This window comes from Mirounga angustirostris, unplaced genomic scaffold (genome assembly GCF_029215605.1).
Source record: "Mirounga angustirostris isolate CCGP_5_RB_7025 unplaced genomic scaffold, mMirAng1.0.hap1 SCAF_1, whole genome shotgun sequence".
NCBI classification, from domain to species: domain Eukaryota; kingdom Metazoa; phylum Chordata; class Mammalia; order Carnivora; family Phocidae; genus Mirounga; species Mirounga angustirostris.
The window spans coordinates 896,412-910,982 of record NW_026991709.1 but is presented as its reverse complement, the minus strand read 5'-3'; the positions used below and the strand labels follow the sequence as shown (position 1 = coordinate 910,982).

Genomic DNA, 14,571 nt, shown 5'->3' with positions numbered 1-14,571 from the left:
ATTACATTATATATACAATTTATGAATTCTATTGGTGTTTACATTTTACCAGTCTGAGAGAAGTGTAGAAACTTTAACTCCCTTTATGATTCTTTACCCTCCCCCATGTATAATATAATTTTTGTAAATATTTCCTCAACATACTATTGGAATCACATCAGGCAGTACTATAATTTTTGCTTCAACCATTAAACATAATTTAGAAAGCCCAAGAGGAGAGTGAAAGCCTGTTGCATATGCTCATGTTTTTGCTCACTGTGTTCTTTCTTCCTTCTTCATGTTTTGAGCTTCCTTCTGTATCATTTCATTTCCATTTGGAGAACCTCCGTTAAAACCATTCTTGTAGAGTGGGTCCGTGGGCAACTAACTCTTAGTTTTCCTTCCCCTGACAATATCTCAATTTCTCCTTCATTCCTGAAGGATATTTTCACTGGATATATAGTTCCGGGTTGACAGTTCTTTCCTTTTAACCACTTAAAGCTATTATGCCACTTCCTCTGGCACCAAGGCTTCTAATGAAACCCACTGTCATCAAATTTTTCTTTTATACGGTGTCATTTCTCTTACTGCTTTCAGTATTTTGTCTTCAGTTTCTAAACATGTGACTGTATGTGTCTGTGTGGATTTCTTTGGGTTTATCTTGCTTGGGATTTGCTCAGCTTCTTGGATATGTAGGTTTATACCTTTTGCCAAATTTGGGAAGTTTCCAGGCATTATTTCTTCAAGTCCTTTTTCAACCCCTTTCTGTTCTTCATCTGGGACTCTAAGAGGGTAAATGCTAGATCTTGTGTCACAGTCTCATAGGTCTGTGAGGCTCTGTTCTCTTTCTTTCTTTTTTAAGTCTATTTTTGTTCTATTGGTCAGATGGGAATTGTTCTGTCTTACAGTTCACTGCTTCCTTCTTTGGACCCCTTCATTCCATTACTGTATTTTTCACTACTGTAATTTATTTAGTTCTTTACATCTTCTGGGGTTTTTTTTGTGAGAAATTCTATTTCTCTGCTGAGACTTTATATTTTTTCACTTGATTAAAAATATTCTTACTTGCTTATTGAAGCATTTTTATCATGGCTGCTTTGAAATTTTTGTCAGATAATTCTAACATCTCTCTCATCTCAGTGTTGGTGTCTGTTGATTTTCTTTCATTTAGTTTGAGATCTCTCTGGTTCTTGATATGAAACCTAGGCATTTTGGATATTATGTTATGAGTCTGAATATTACTTAAATCTCCTATTTTAACTGGTTTCCTTTGATTCTATTCCAGCAAGGGAAAGGAGGGGTGCTGCCTCATTACTTACAGGTGGGGTGGGAATCCAGGTTCCCCACGCAGCTTCTGTTGGTGCCTGGAGATTGAGGAACTTCTCATTACTTGTGGTGGGGTGGGGGAGTTGCGGCTCCCCACCGGGCCTCCACTGATACCTCCTCGGCCAGGACACCGTGGGGTGGAGTGGCCTGTTACTGCCTGGTGAGGCCCCTGCTCCCCGCTCCGCCTTCTCTGGTAACACCCAGCGTGAGATTAGAGAGTGTCGTTCTGGCCTGGTGAGGCCCCACCACCACCACTGGGCCTTTGCTGGCGTTGGTGGGGCTGGGTTAACAGTGTCTTCCATGGTGCTGGCTGGAGCAGAGCCACTGTTGTTTCAAGTTTTCAGTCTTTCTGGGCTTTCTCTTTTCTGGTCATTTGGCTGGAGGCAGCAGGCTTTGTTGCAGCTTTTTTTGGTTTATGCCCATTGACGTTTCCAGGTTGCTGGCTCTCCTCCCCCAAGTCTGAGATAGAGATGCGAAAAAAAACCAGGAATTCACCACCATGCCACTCCATGGGCCACTGGTGTGCTAGTCTGCCTGTTCCTCTCAACATTTCAGCATCCTCCTATGTTTGCTTTGTATGGAATATCCAGAGGTTTTCATTGTTTTTAGGGGAAGGGACCTCTGCTCCATCTTGCTGGAAGCAAAAGTCCTGCTGTTCTTTTAACCATCACAGTTCAGAGCACAGATGCTGGGGCTGGTTGGCTGGGCCCTGCTTTAGCACATGCTCTTGGGCAGGTCTTTTACCTCTTAAAGCATCAGTCCTTCCGTCTGTAAAGTGGGGCCAGGTGGTACCCACACCTCCCAGTTGAAAGGGGAAGTAAAGGCATCAGCAGATGCCAGCCACCGAGGCAGGTCCAGCCGGAGGAGGGCTCTGGGGGCCGGCAGGCCAGAGCTCTCCAAACGGGGAGGCCATCCTGATGGCCTTGCTCATCAGCTGTGCACATGCACCTGCTGGTTTCCAGCGTAGTCCATGTGGACAGCAACAGGCAGGCTGTGTGACTCCACAGAGCTGGTCTCCAGGGGTCTCAGCAAGCATTCTCGGGCACCTTCCCCACCGCAAATAACTTGCTCAGCGGCAGCATCCCCTGTGTGGTGACTGCGCCTTTGGTGTCATGTGTAATGTCACCTGTCATTTTGTCAGCCCTCCTGAGTGCAATCTCAGCTGTGTACACAGATCCCCCATGGAAGCTGACTTCTCGAAGCCATCCTGAATTTAAAGTGAAATTCAAGTGACTGCATCTTACATATGTGGATAGAATCTGCATGTGGTGGTTATCGAGTATGCGTAGCAGATAACCCTGGCGTGTTTGCTTCCTGAAGGTTCCTTCCTGGGTCTGCTTCATCTTTGGAGACAGAGAGTGCTGACAGGGAAGCTCAGAGGAGCTGCGGGGGGTGGAGGGCAGAGAGGGGCCACTGGACTGCAGTTCAGATACCAGCACCTTCGGTTTTGTGTTTCCTTCGACTAGCGAGAAGTCAGTAAGTGACACAGAGCCTGGGGTGTATTTAGGAATTGTAAGGACTTTCCCCTCCACCTCCCTCCTGATGCCTCCCCTGCAAAGACGTGGCCTAGATGTGAATGTGGGGGTCTGAGCATCTGGCTTCCCAGCAGCCCAACTCAGAGGGCCCCTCCAGCTTCAGACTGGCTTCACAGGAGCTAAGGAGCAGAAAATCTGATGGTTAGCATAGACCCACCCAGTGCTCCCAACAGGGACTCCATCTGCTCACCCTAGGTCACAGAAGCCCCTCCCCCTGACCTCCCAGCACCCCCAGCGTTCTTCTCCCCGTGCCCCCCCAGGCCCTGCCATGCTGCTGAGAGACCTGGCGCTTCGCCACAGGCCTTGCGACTGTGAGCAGGCTCCCCCACAACGCGTGTGGGAGGACTTTGAGAATAGCTGCAAATACATGTTGTATGTGCTCCTCAGCCTTGTGAGGGAAGAACATTTAAGCACCTGGAGCCTTCTCCTAGACAGAGGATTACATCTCCCTGTGCTCACCTTGGCCCGCCAGATTCCCTCCAGCCTGGCATTAGAGGGCAAGGACCTTTGAAAAGCAGGAACTCTTACAAGAGAATGCACACACGAAGGCTTCTGATGCCCTGCCTGGGAGTGAGACCAGCTCCAACCAGGGCACCCGCTTGCTCTGGAAATGCTCCACCCAGAGCAGCGGGTCCCGCGTGGACTCTGGGCCATGTGACCTGGCACCTCGGACCTCAGCCCATGACCCACACCAGGACAGCCAGAGTCCTTCCTCAGGACATTGCGGATGGGAACTGTCTGTCCCTGCCTGGTGGCCGGAGACACAAGACGTGTGTCAGGAACCTTTGCAGTGGCCTCGTCCCCAGGCTTTCTCTGCGGAGCGGACGGAGCACACTGAGGCCTCCCGTTCCCGGTTCTTGCTCCTGCAGCCCAGCGTCACCGCACACCTTCCCTAATGTTGGCTTCAGGCTTCCCGCCAGCAGTGCCAGGTGACCTGCGGCTGCCCGGCAGACTGGCTCACAGGGCAGTTGGAGATGGGGTTCTGTCTCACATGTACTTGGAAACCAGGGGGTTCAGATTTGGACTGTTGCATTACGGATCAAGTTGAGCTGCGTAGGGCCCTGTGTCTGCCCTTGCACCCCAGCCATGTGCCCGTGCACAGGACAGAGGACAGAGGACAGAGGGAGCGGCCGGGCTGGAAAAGGTGACTCTGTGTGCGGGCCCCTGGGAGGCCACGCTTCATCTCCTTGGTTCCCGGCTTGCTGACGGTGCGGCCCCAGGAGACCAGGTCTGACTGAGGACCGCAGAGCACCTGCTATCTGAGCTGCAGAGAAAAAGCTCTTGCCAGAGTCAGCAGGGGCCTGTGCTCCCCCAGCTCGGTGTTCACCGCCGTGACCTAGACGCAGAAGTGATGATTGTACACCTGCGGGACGTGGATGTTGAAATCATTATCCAAAACTGTAAACCGCATGATCAAGAAGCAAAGGGTCAAGCGTGTAAAATGGGGACATGGAAGACAGGACCCAGACTCAGATTGAGTTTCTAGAGTGAAAAACACGTGTCTGAGGTGAAAAGTGCCCTGGGTGGGATTAGCCAGAGCATGGGAGTTGCAGTGCGGAAGATTTTAAACTTCAGGACGGAAACAGAACCTGTCAAAATGAGACACAGAGGCAGAAGGCAGAAGAAAGTGACGGGAGCATCAGTGAGCTCCCTCAACTTCAGGCAGAGAACAGACATGCCTTTGGGGGCCCTGGGGGTGGGGGAGGGGCAAGGCAGAAAGTGTATTCGAAAGACAATGGCCACAATTTTCCAAACTCAGTGAAAACTCTTAAGGCCACAAATCCAAGAAGCTCAATGAGCACAAAGAGTCATGAGGAAACTGCAGCAAGGCACAGGCTAAGTAAGTTGTTCAAAGCCAGTGATTAAGAGAAAATTCTTACATGTGCTGTGGAAAAGGTGTCCTTACAGATGGTGAAATGAAGTGAGAACGAATGCAGCGGGAGGGGTCGGGGCAGCAGCAGGGGTCAGGGGACATCAGCGCGGGCGAGGGGTCAGGGGGCAGCAGGGGTGAGGGGTCGGGGGCAGCAGCGCAGGTGAGAGGTCTGGGGCAGGTCTCTCCGGGACCCGAAGAGCGCACTGCTGACCTGGAGTTCTGTGCCAGGTGAGACCCGTTCGTTGCTGAAGGGGAAACAGACCTTTCCGACCCACGGAAACAGAGCTCCATCGCCAGCGAACTTGCACTACAAAAATTATTTTGGGGAGTTCTTCAGGTAGAAGAAGAGCGAGAGCAGGCAGAAAGCTGCCTGCACGCGGCGGGCTGAGCGTCACGTGGGTAAGCAGAAAGACATGTTTCTTGTCATCTACGTCCCTCTAGAAGATAACGGACTGTTCACGTCCGAAATAAGAACGCTGGTTTATAACCCAGGAGAACCAAAGTGCGCCACAGCAACAGGGCGGAGGCCAAGAGGGGAAACAGTGGCACAGCTAGCACCCATGTCAGGTGCTCCCACACTGCCCTAAGTGGCAGGTCACTGACACTGTACTGTGACAAGCTGAAGGTGTGTGCAGGGCAACCCTCAGGTAACAAAACAGAGGGTCGTAACTAGTAAGTGCACAAAGGAGGGAAAGTGGAATCATAAAAGGTATGCAGTTCATTCAAAAGATGGTGGAGGAGAAAGTGATAGAAACGGGAACGAAGAAGAGATCATAAAGCAGAAGACAAGCAGTAGAACGATAGCTCCAGACTCCACCATGTCACTGTCAGTGGTCGAAACACCCCAATTAAAAGACAGAGATTGTCAAATGAGATAAAAAGGCAAGGTTCAACCACACGCTGCCTACAGGAAACTCACTTTAAATATAAAGACCACAGATGGGTTCAAGATAAAAGATGGAAGGAGGTACACCAACACCAATCAGAAGAAAGCGGGGTCACTACATGAATAACAGACAAAGAAATTTCAGAGCTGAGAACGAAGCCAGACATGAGGAATGCCTCACGATGGCAAAGGAGTCCGTCGGTCCATCAGCTGGAGGCAACGATGTGGTGGTACGATGCTGCTGACAGAGCTTGAAGTGCAGGAAGCAGGGCCCTCCCCGGCGCCCCCGGGACCCGACGAGACCGCAGAGGACTGGCAGTGGTACCATCCAGGCTTTGAGAAGGTTCCACCCCAACACGGGAGCCCACCTTTACCAGGACAGACCACAGTCTGGCCCACAAGCAAGTCTCAGGACATAGGACGTACCTGAGGTGTCACAAGCCACGTTTTCTAACCATCAGAGAATCAACAGGAGAAAGACATCTAGAAAATCTAAGTATTTGAAAATTTAATAACATACTTCACAATACCCCATGAATCAAAAAAGAAATCAAAGAGAAATTTGATAGTATTTTGAAATAATCAAAAAGAGCACAAATATCAAAATTAGTGGGATACCGCTAAATCCACATGTTGAGAAGGATTTTATAGAACAAAACACCTTTATTAGGCAAGAAGTAAGAAACTAGAGAAAATGAATTAATTAACTCTGCATCTGTGTGTTGGGATTTGCTAATGAAGGCGAATTACTTCATTGCTAAGGAAGGAGCTATTGCACCCCCAGGTTTGGGCCTGTAGCCGGAAGGCAGGACTGCAGAGACGGATGGATGGACAACTGGGAAGGCTGGCTGTGGGAATCGGGCACAGGCTGCGTTCCAGCCGAGGCACATCTGTGGACGGTGTTGGCACGGGGCCACACGGGCGGGCCTCCTCCCGGGCCCTGCAGGGGACCGTGCCTGTGTCTCCTCTTCCTCCCACTGGGTGAATTACAAATATATTCAGTTCCCAGCACTGCAGAGAACAGAAGGTGGGTCCTTACTGGCGAAGAGATTTTTTGGTTTTGGGTGAGTGTGGACTCTCCTGCAGGGGTGGCTGCAGGTGGGAGCAGGCCTGGCATCCTCGGGCCCGCCCCCGATGAACAGCTGTCCAGGGCCCAGCAGGACCGATAGAGGATGACCCGAGGTCGTGATCCTGGCGGAGCCACCGCCCGGTGCCCCTTGGCGGCTGGCATAGGTGGGTTCTTCAAGGTCAAGGGCGCTGAGTCTAGGTGACCTTCACCACCACCCAGGGCCGCTCCTTGTCCCCAGCAGTCTACAGAGGGCACCGTGCTGCTCGCCCTCAGCCTCGTGATGACGGCGGGCAGCAGCCTCCGTGGCAGCTCGCTGGCCTGTGTGACTGATGGCAGTCGACAGCCTGGACCCTGAAGCTCCCCGGCACTCACTGACCCACTTTCTCCGCTGTGGCTGGAAACATTTACGTAACCACGGCTGCAGGGCCCTGCCGCCCCACACAGGAGGAGATGTTTCTAATTAAACAGGAGGCCTGGCATCCCGCATGCCCAGCGCCCGATCCGCTCCACTGGTGCTGGTACCCCTGCTTGCTGCAGGGTGTCTGTGTGGGAGGGAGCGTCGTGAACTTGGCCGCACCAATCCCTTGAGCTGGAACGTCTCCTCTCCTGCCCGGGGTCTCTGTCCAGAGCGCCCTCTTTCAGCCAGACCTGCTGCCATGTCCACGCGCCCCGTGCTGTCCGGTAGGACCACCGTGCCCGAGACCAGCGCTCTCTGTTGTGCCCTTCCCCGCGCAGCCACCAGCCACATGGGGCTGCTTGGTCAACTCTGAGTGCGGCCGACGAGTTTCTTATTTCAAATACAAATAGCCACAAGTGGCCAGTGGCTCCGTGTTGGGCAGTGGAGATAGACCACATTAATTTGTAGGGGTGGTTTTTAAAACTTGCCTTTGCCAGGTCTTAGGTCTTCATGTCAGAGTCCTTGTTCAAAAGCATCGTTGTCTAATCCATAACGAGGACTAATAGTTTGAGTTGTTACGGCACGAGTGGATACGTTGTCATGTGCGCGTCTGTTAACGCAGAAATGTGTCTTCCTCTGTCATCTGTGACGCGTCCACCACCACCAGCAGACAGAATGTGCTGTTCTGTGCTTTATTTTGTATTTTCCTTTTCAGCAGAAACCAAAACCTACAAGGTTAAAGGAAAATCTTGCTTTTCTAACTTGTGGTCTCTCCTGTGTGTGGACGGAGCCTCCCATCCTTACAGGTCACATCAAAGGGCTGGTGTCCAGACCCCCAGATGGGGGGCATGCCCAGGTTTCACTGTTCCTGAGGGACCTAGACCAAGCATGGGGTCGTATGTGGGGAGTGCTGGCAGAGTTGGCCCCAGGCCTCATCCTTCCTTCATGGCCCAGGCACCCCACCCACCTCTCAGGTGTGCCCCCGGGCAGGTCTGTGCAGCTGCAGGAGGCCTGTGGCACTCTCTGTTCCGTGGGGTCCACCTGGTGCCGCTCCTGGGAACCCCTGGCCCTGGGTCATCCAGAATCTCCCCCAGGCAGGCCTCCTTCCCTCCCTGTGCCCCCGGCAGCACCCTGCTGTCAGACCCTGTGACCACTGCCCCACGGCCTACCCACCCCCTCCAGGACTGGCCACTCCCCGCTCCCCTGGGGGTCACTCATGCCCCGTGTCCCATCCTGCCCTCGTTCCCCTCCTCTCTGACCCTTGTGGACCCTGGCACCCAGCAACTTCCCTGCACTGTGAGACATCCCCACGCACCCAGGCAGGTGGCTCTCCAGCTCCCATTTGCTGCCCTGACTGCTGGCCCTCCCAGGAAGGCTACCCAAACAGCCCACCCCCTGTGACCTGTGTTGCCTGCTGAGTGAAGCATCCCTTCCCAGGCCTGCAGTCAGGTCTGGTGTGCCCTTGGGGCCCCCCGCATCTGGGCCTGGGCTTGCCTGAGTATCTGGTTCTGCAGACCTCTCCCGTTTATTCTGGAACCTCTCCTGGTCCTACCCTCTCCCCTTGCTGTGCCCTGAGCCCTGGCCCCACCTGACCTTCACTTCTAATCCTCACTGGTGCCTGTCTCGGAGGCCACCCTGTACACTGTGGTGGGCTGACCTGTCCCTCGGGATCCAGCCTGGAGGAGAACCTGGACCCTCCCCACGCCCACGCACCCCCCAGAGGCCAAAGGTCCTAGCAGGCCGGGACACCCCGACCTGTGTTGGCCATTGACCGTGTTCTCAGCTGGCAGCCGCTATGCCTTCCCTTTCCAGGTGACGCCATCTGGGCCCCATCTGTCCTTCCTCACGGCACCCTCGGCACCTTAAGCCACTACTCCCAGCCGCATTTTGGGAGAAAGATGGAGTCGAAGGTCTCAGAAGGTGGCCTGAACGTGACCCTGACAATCCGTCTGCTGATGCATGGAAAGGTACGGAGCCCAAGGCCACTGTGTCAGACCAGCTGGGAGGGAAGGGAGGGCGTGCCCACCGCCGGGGTCTGCTTTGTAAACCCTGAGCCGTCTCAGGCTGACTAAGCATTGCAGCCCACTCCAAATTACATTTCTCCTGGAACCCTTGGAGACTCATTGCAACCCGATGCCCGTCACTGAACACCTTAGTGTGTATTTCCTACAAACGAGGGCGCAGTGCCCCATCCACGTCAGGATACCAACACCAGTACGTCCCAGCCCCTCGCCTCGGGCCCTGTTCAGGTCACCAGTCGTCCCAGCCTGCCCTTCACCACAGGGCACGCGGTGAAGGGGGAGTGGTCAGGACTCCATATCCCAGAGCGTCTCTGGTGGTCTCCAACCTGGAGGAGTCTCCCTGCTCTTCCTTTGCATTTCACCTCTGAAAGTGCCTGCCCTTCCTCAAGGCGGCTTTTCTGAGGTTTCCTCACTGTTGGTGGGAGTCACAGGAACTCTCCCATCAGGGGCGCAGATCTCAGGGCCTCCGTTACTGAGCCCTTGGTCCTTCACCCAGAGCTGCTGTTAGATGCTGCTCGGGGCCCACGGACACTGCGAGAACCCCTCAGCGGCCATTCATCCGCTCATTCATGCACGTCTGCATGGACTCAGTTGCTGTCATGACTCATTTTGATGCTCGTATTGACCCTGACTCAGCCACCGGGAGCCCCTCCAAGCTGGCTCCTGTGTCCTCATGACGTGGGCTGTCATTCACCCAGTGCCAGCTCGCTTTCTGGCACAAAACACTCTCATGATGCCCTTGTGCTTTCCCTGCCATGGTCCTGGAGTCAGCCATTTCTCCAAAGAGCCCCGACTCTTGTGAGTGGGGGATATCTACACGTATGTGTTTATTGAACATGCGTGTGTATGTACGATCACAGTGTGTGTATACACACATATGCATAAAATTTATTTCCATGTTTATAGACTGGACCCCGTGAGTTCCTATCCCCCAACTCCAGCCCAACAGCACAGGGTTCGCACCTCCATCGGGCTGTGTCTGGTGTCCTTGTGGTCTCCTTGCCGCGGGGCCGGTGGTGCTGCTCCTCCCAGATCGCCAGGCGAGGCGCCCTCCCTGGGGGGGCGGGGGGGTCAGGGCTCACCCCCAGAGATCCCTTTTTGCAATGGAGAGACGGCGACTAGCTTTGCGCCTCCCACGTGTGGGTGGCATTTGCTCAAGGTTGTCAGAAGCTGGGAGTGCACCACAGAGGGCCCCCACGTCCAGGGGCCGCGGCAGCCTCAGGCACCAACTCCGCCCCAGGAGGAGCGGCGCCGCGGCCGCCGGAGGGCTCAGCTGCCCTTTGCTGCCTCAGCCGCCCCTGCGGCACGCACCCTCCCACGGCCCAGCAGGATTTCGGGCCTTCACCGGCACTGTTGTAGCTGCTGAGGACTTCCTGTAATAAGGGAAAGGAGTTTGACTTTGAAAGGTCATTCCCGGGGATAGGAGCGGGCTGGCTCGCAGTGCCGAGTGGGCCTGACGAGGCGGGAGGTGCCGTGAGGAGCAGGCCTGGCCAGGAGCGTGGGTCGCACCATCATGGGCTCCAGGCTTCGGAACTGGGGCGGTATGTTCAAGCGTGTCTTTGCGTAGTCTACTTTCTAAAAAGTGAAAAAGCGGTAGCAGTGCTTAATTACCTTTACATCACAAAATCGGGGGAGAGTCTATGTTTTATCTGTTCCTTGCAGGGTTTCTTGAGGCCTTAAGTGGTGCCTCCTAACTTGTTTGTAGGGAGCCGGCCGCTCTGATTCTGCTCGTCTGTGTGTCTGTCAGAGGCAGGGCCTGGGACTAACTGAGGTCAGACGGGCACCCAGGAGCCCCCAGACTCAGGGCCTTTGCACAGGTGGCCTGGCCACGCTCGCGCCTGACTGTCCTGACCCCCGTCCTCGCTCCCAGCACACATGGGTCTCTCAGGGTCTGTCACCGGCCGTCTCTCCTTCTGCTCTATGACATCATCTTTCTGTGCTTCCTTTCCTACAGGAAGTTGGAAGCATCATCGGGAAGGTAACTACTGAGTGAACTCTGCTCTGCTGGGGTCCCTGACCAGGTGACACGGTGCACACCACGCACAAGGATTCCAGTGGAATCCCGCGGCCCCGCCTGCAAGGCCCCGGCTGGTCACCGGGCAGCCCCGCCCCCACTGCCCCACCGCCCTGTGGCCCGTCCTTCCCGGGGGTGAGGGCCCGGTGAGCGTGAGTCACTGGCATTCTCCAGCGCAGTATCCCCCCTGGTCAGTGGGTGGTGGTGGTCTCTCACGTCTCCCTCCAAATTAAAAGCGCGCCGTGGGGAAAGTGAGCGCGGATCTGGGAGTTGGAAGCCTGTGGCGGAGGCTGGGGCAGGGCGCCACCTACCCGTGGCTGGCGTCCCACCGTGTCCAGGCCCCCTGGTGTCCAGCGGGCGCCTCTGTGCTCCAAGTCCAGGTCTTCCCACCAGGGCCCTGGGGTGTGCCCCCCCCGCCCCGGCCTGGCCCTGCTTTGCCCGTGACAAATATGAGCACCACTGCAGAGCAGGAGCCGAGTGGGCCAGCACCCGGCGCCTCCTCTGAAGGGCCCCTCGCCAGCTTGTGGTGGGGCTCGGGGCTGGGGGTGCGTCAGGCTCTCGTCCCCGCCACCCCCGCCCCCCGCCCCGGGACTGCTGCTCGCTGGCCTGGGGCACCTGGTGCACGAGGCTGTGCTCCCACCTCGTGCTGCCACACCAAACCCTCTGCACGCCTGTGCCGGAAGCCCGGAGTGGCGCCTCACCCTGTTGTCTGAATCTTTATTCCAGAAAGGAGAAACTGTGAAAAAGATGCGTGAAGAGGTGAGGTGGCTGGTCCTCAGTGGTGTCCCGTTTGTGGGCAGGCGGGAGGTGGGAGGCCAGAAGTCCTGTCCTGCGGGAGCCCCTGCCGTGCCCACGGCCACCTCCCAGCAGCAGCAGGCCCCTTCCCTCTGACCTGCACACCCCCACGTCCGGGGCTCTGTTGTGGGGGGCTGTGGGGGGCACAGCGTGGCAGCTGTCGGCACTGTGAAGGACGGCACTGGGGGGGCCTCACCGTGCAGCGTGGAGGCTTGCCCGTGGCTGTCAGGAGGCCTGAAGAACCCAGCCCGGTACTGCCCGCGACTCTAACCCTGGCCCGGGTGTGCTCGCCTCCTTCCAGAGCGGTGCCAGGATCAACATCTCTGAGGGAAACTGCCCGGAAAGAATCGTGACCATCACGGGCCCCACGGACGCCATCTTCAAGGCCTTTGCCATGATCGCCTACAAGTTCGAGGAGGTAAGATGCGCCCCCAGAGACCCTGTGTGCGGGGGGAGGGCATGGTCTCCACTGGTCCTCCGGCCCCACGTCCCCTGTGTCTGGACGTGGGCACAGCCTGGCCCACCAGGGATGTCCTGCTTGGCTGCAAGGACTTCTCTTCTCCCCTGTCACCTCCGCCGCCCAGGGGCTCCCCCGGCTGCTGGCCATCTGGGGACAGGCCCGAGCATGAGCTCCAGCCGCCCCCCACGGCTCCTGCCCCCACATGGGAGCTTGGCTACAGGCTGGACCTGGGGGCTCTGCTGCCGGCCCATAGAAACACGCACGCACTCACATGTCTGGGGCACGTCTGTGCGCTCTGTCAGCGACTCACATCGAGGTTTTCTTGCGTTTCCAATATTGTTCAAGTTGCCAAAAGTTGTTTAGAGCACATTCAGAGCGCTCGCGTTCCCACGCTTGTCCTCCCCCCGCCTCCACTGGCCATGGGCCTCGGGGGCAGGGACCCTGGCCCGCCAGTCCTTGAGCACATGCAGCTGCTTTCTCACGAGCCTGGCCTTTGCGCTCACTGGCGTGGGCACAGCAGGCGCACCCGTGCCTTTCTCCTCCCCAGGACATCATTAACTCTATGAGCAACAGTCCTGCCACCAGCAAGCCCCCCGTGACGCTGAGGCTGGTGGTCCCCGCCAGCCAGTGTGGGTCCCTGATCGGCAAAGGCGGCTCGAAGATCAAGGAGATCAGGGAGGTAGGAACCTTCTCTGGCTGCCGGCGCCCCTCCGCTGGGTGGGTGAGGCCCCCCCCGGGAAGCTCACCCTGCCCCCGGGGAGGCCCAGCACTGCGAACCGTGCCAGTGTGGAACTTACAGTAGGGGAGAGCCATCCAGAAAGCAAAGGGTGGGCTCTGGGAGCCCCTGGAGTGTGCACAGACCACTCACAGTGTCATGCAGAGGGGCTGGGCCCCTGCACGGGGAGCTGTGCAGCCCAACCAGGGACAGGCAGCGCGCCCCCATGATGGGGCGGGGGGCCACACCCTGCCACCCAGGCATGTGGCTCTGGGCCATGGAGGCTGTGCCCTCTGCCCCCAGGCAGGTGCCTCCAGGGCCCACCAGGCCTGAGCAGACCAGCAGGGCTGGTGAGGCGCAGACTTATGTTCATGTTCCTTTATTCAAAGAAAGGACTCCTTCCCTCTCCCAGAAGAGAGGCCCCCCTGTCGTGATTCCGTCACGGCAAGACAGCCACAGAGCTTGGGCCCCTCTAGAATCCATCTTCCTCTGTGACCTACAGCTCCACAGGGGAGATAAAGTATTTGAAAAAAGTGACTCCATTTCTGTCTCCATCTCTGCAAATGCCACTTGCAGGTTAAGACGCCTCTTCTCCAGCGTCACTGTCCCTGCGCCAGGCCGTGCTGGGCAGCGGTGGGTTGAGGCGCGCAGCCCCCCCATGGGGCCCCAGGGAACAAGCAGAGGGCTGAGGGGCCGGGCGGGCGTGGTGCCCTTGGGGTGGGTGTCCATGCACTGTGCCCTCGACGTGATGCCCTCCCCAGCACCCAGGAGCTCTGCTTCAGCGCAGGCCGCCGCCACCACCAGCCCCTCCCCTGCCGTTCCCCTTCCAATGTCTTGTTTCTGCAGTCCACAGGTGCCCAGGTCCAGGTGGCCGGGGACATGCTGCCCAACTCCACAGAGCGGGCAGTGACCATCTCGGGGACCCCTGACGCCATCATCCAGTGCGTCAAGCAGATCTGTGTGGTCATGCTGGAGGTACAGTCTGGGCACCCAGGGCTCACTGCCAGCCTACCCCTCACGCCACACTGCCCATGGCTTCTTCAGCCTTGGCTTCTTCGTGTTGGCTGTGGCATGTGCCTGGGGCCCTGAGAATTCACACGGTCAGGGCCGTGTGGGGGCCAGGGGTCAAGAGCGTGACCCGAGACCGCACCCAGGCCGCGCCGGGTGTGCGGGTAGCTAGTCCTCTCGGGCATGTCCATCGTCTCGGCTGGGGGGCCGGGGAAAGGGTGTGTCAGGAGGCAATCGGATGAGCAGTCATTAGTCTGCAGTGGGAGGGGCGTCCGGTAAAGGGTCGGGCCTTAGCCTCGGTGCAGGTCTGTGCTGGACACGCTGCCCACTGTGGGCAGGCCCTGCTGCCCTGGGCCTGTGAGGGGAGGGGAGGCAGGAGGCCCACGCTCACCACGCCCGCAGGCGTCAGAGCCCCACCAAGGCACAAAGGAGGAAAAGCACACGAAAATGCCCAAACTGTAAAGACAGAGAGGAATAAACAAAATGGTTAAAA

The 14,571-nt window shown here is 56.8% G+C and overlaps 1 protein-coding gene across 10 annotated transcripts in view; it reads left to right on the top strand.

Annotated features, from left to right (window-relative positions):
• The window catches only part of PCBP3 (poly(rC) binding protein 3), a 267,570-nt gene that overhangs the window by 227,065 nt on the left and 25,934 nt on the right, over positions 1-14,571 (top strand). For all 10 annotated transcript variants that reach the window (XM_064577793.1, XM_064577782.1, XM_064577789.1 and 7 more), the window contains 6 exons: positions 8,878-9,032; positions 11,041-11,064; positions 11,827-11,859; positions 12,197-12,313; positions 12,903-13,034; positions 13,917-14,045. In XM_064577793.1, coding sequence (XP_064433863.1) covers positions 8,878-9,032; positions 11,041-11,064; positions 11,827-11,859; positions 12,197-12,313; positions 12,903-13,034; positions 13,917-14,045 — 590 coding nt within the window. The remainder of the gene's footprint in view (positions 1-8,877; positions 9,033-11,040; positions 11,065-11,826; positions 11,860-12,196; positions 12,314-12,902; positions 13,035-13,916; positions 14,046-14,571) is intronic.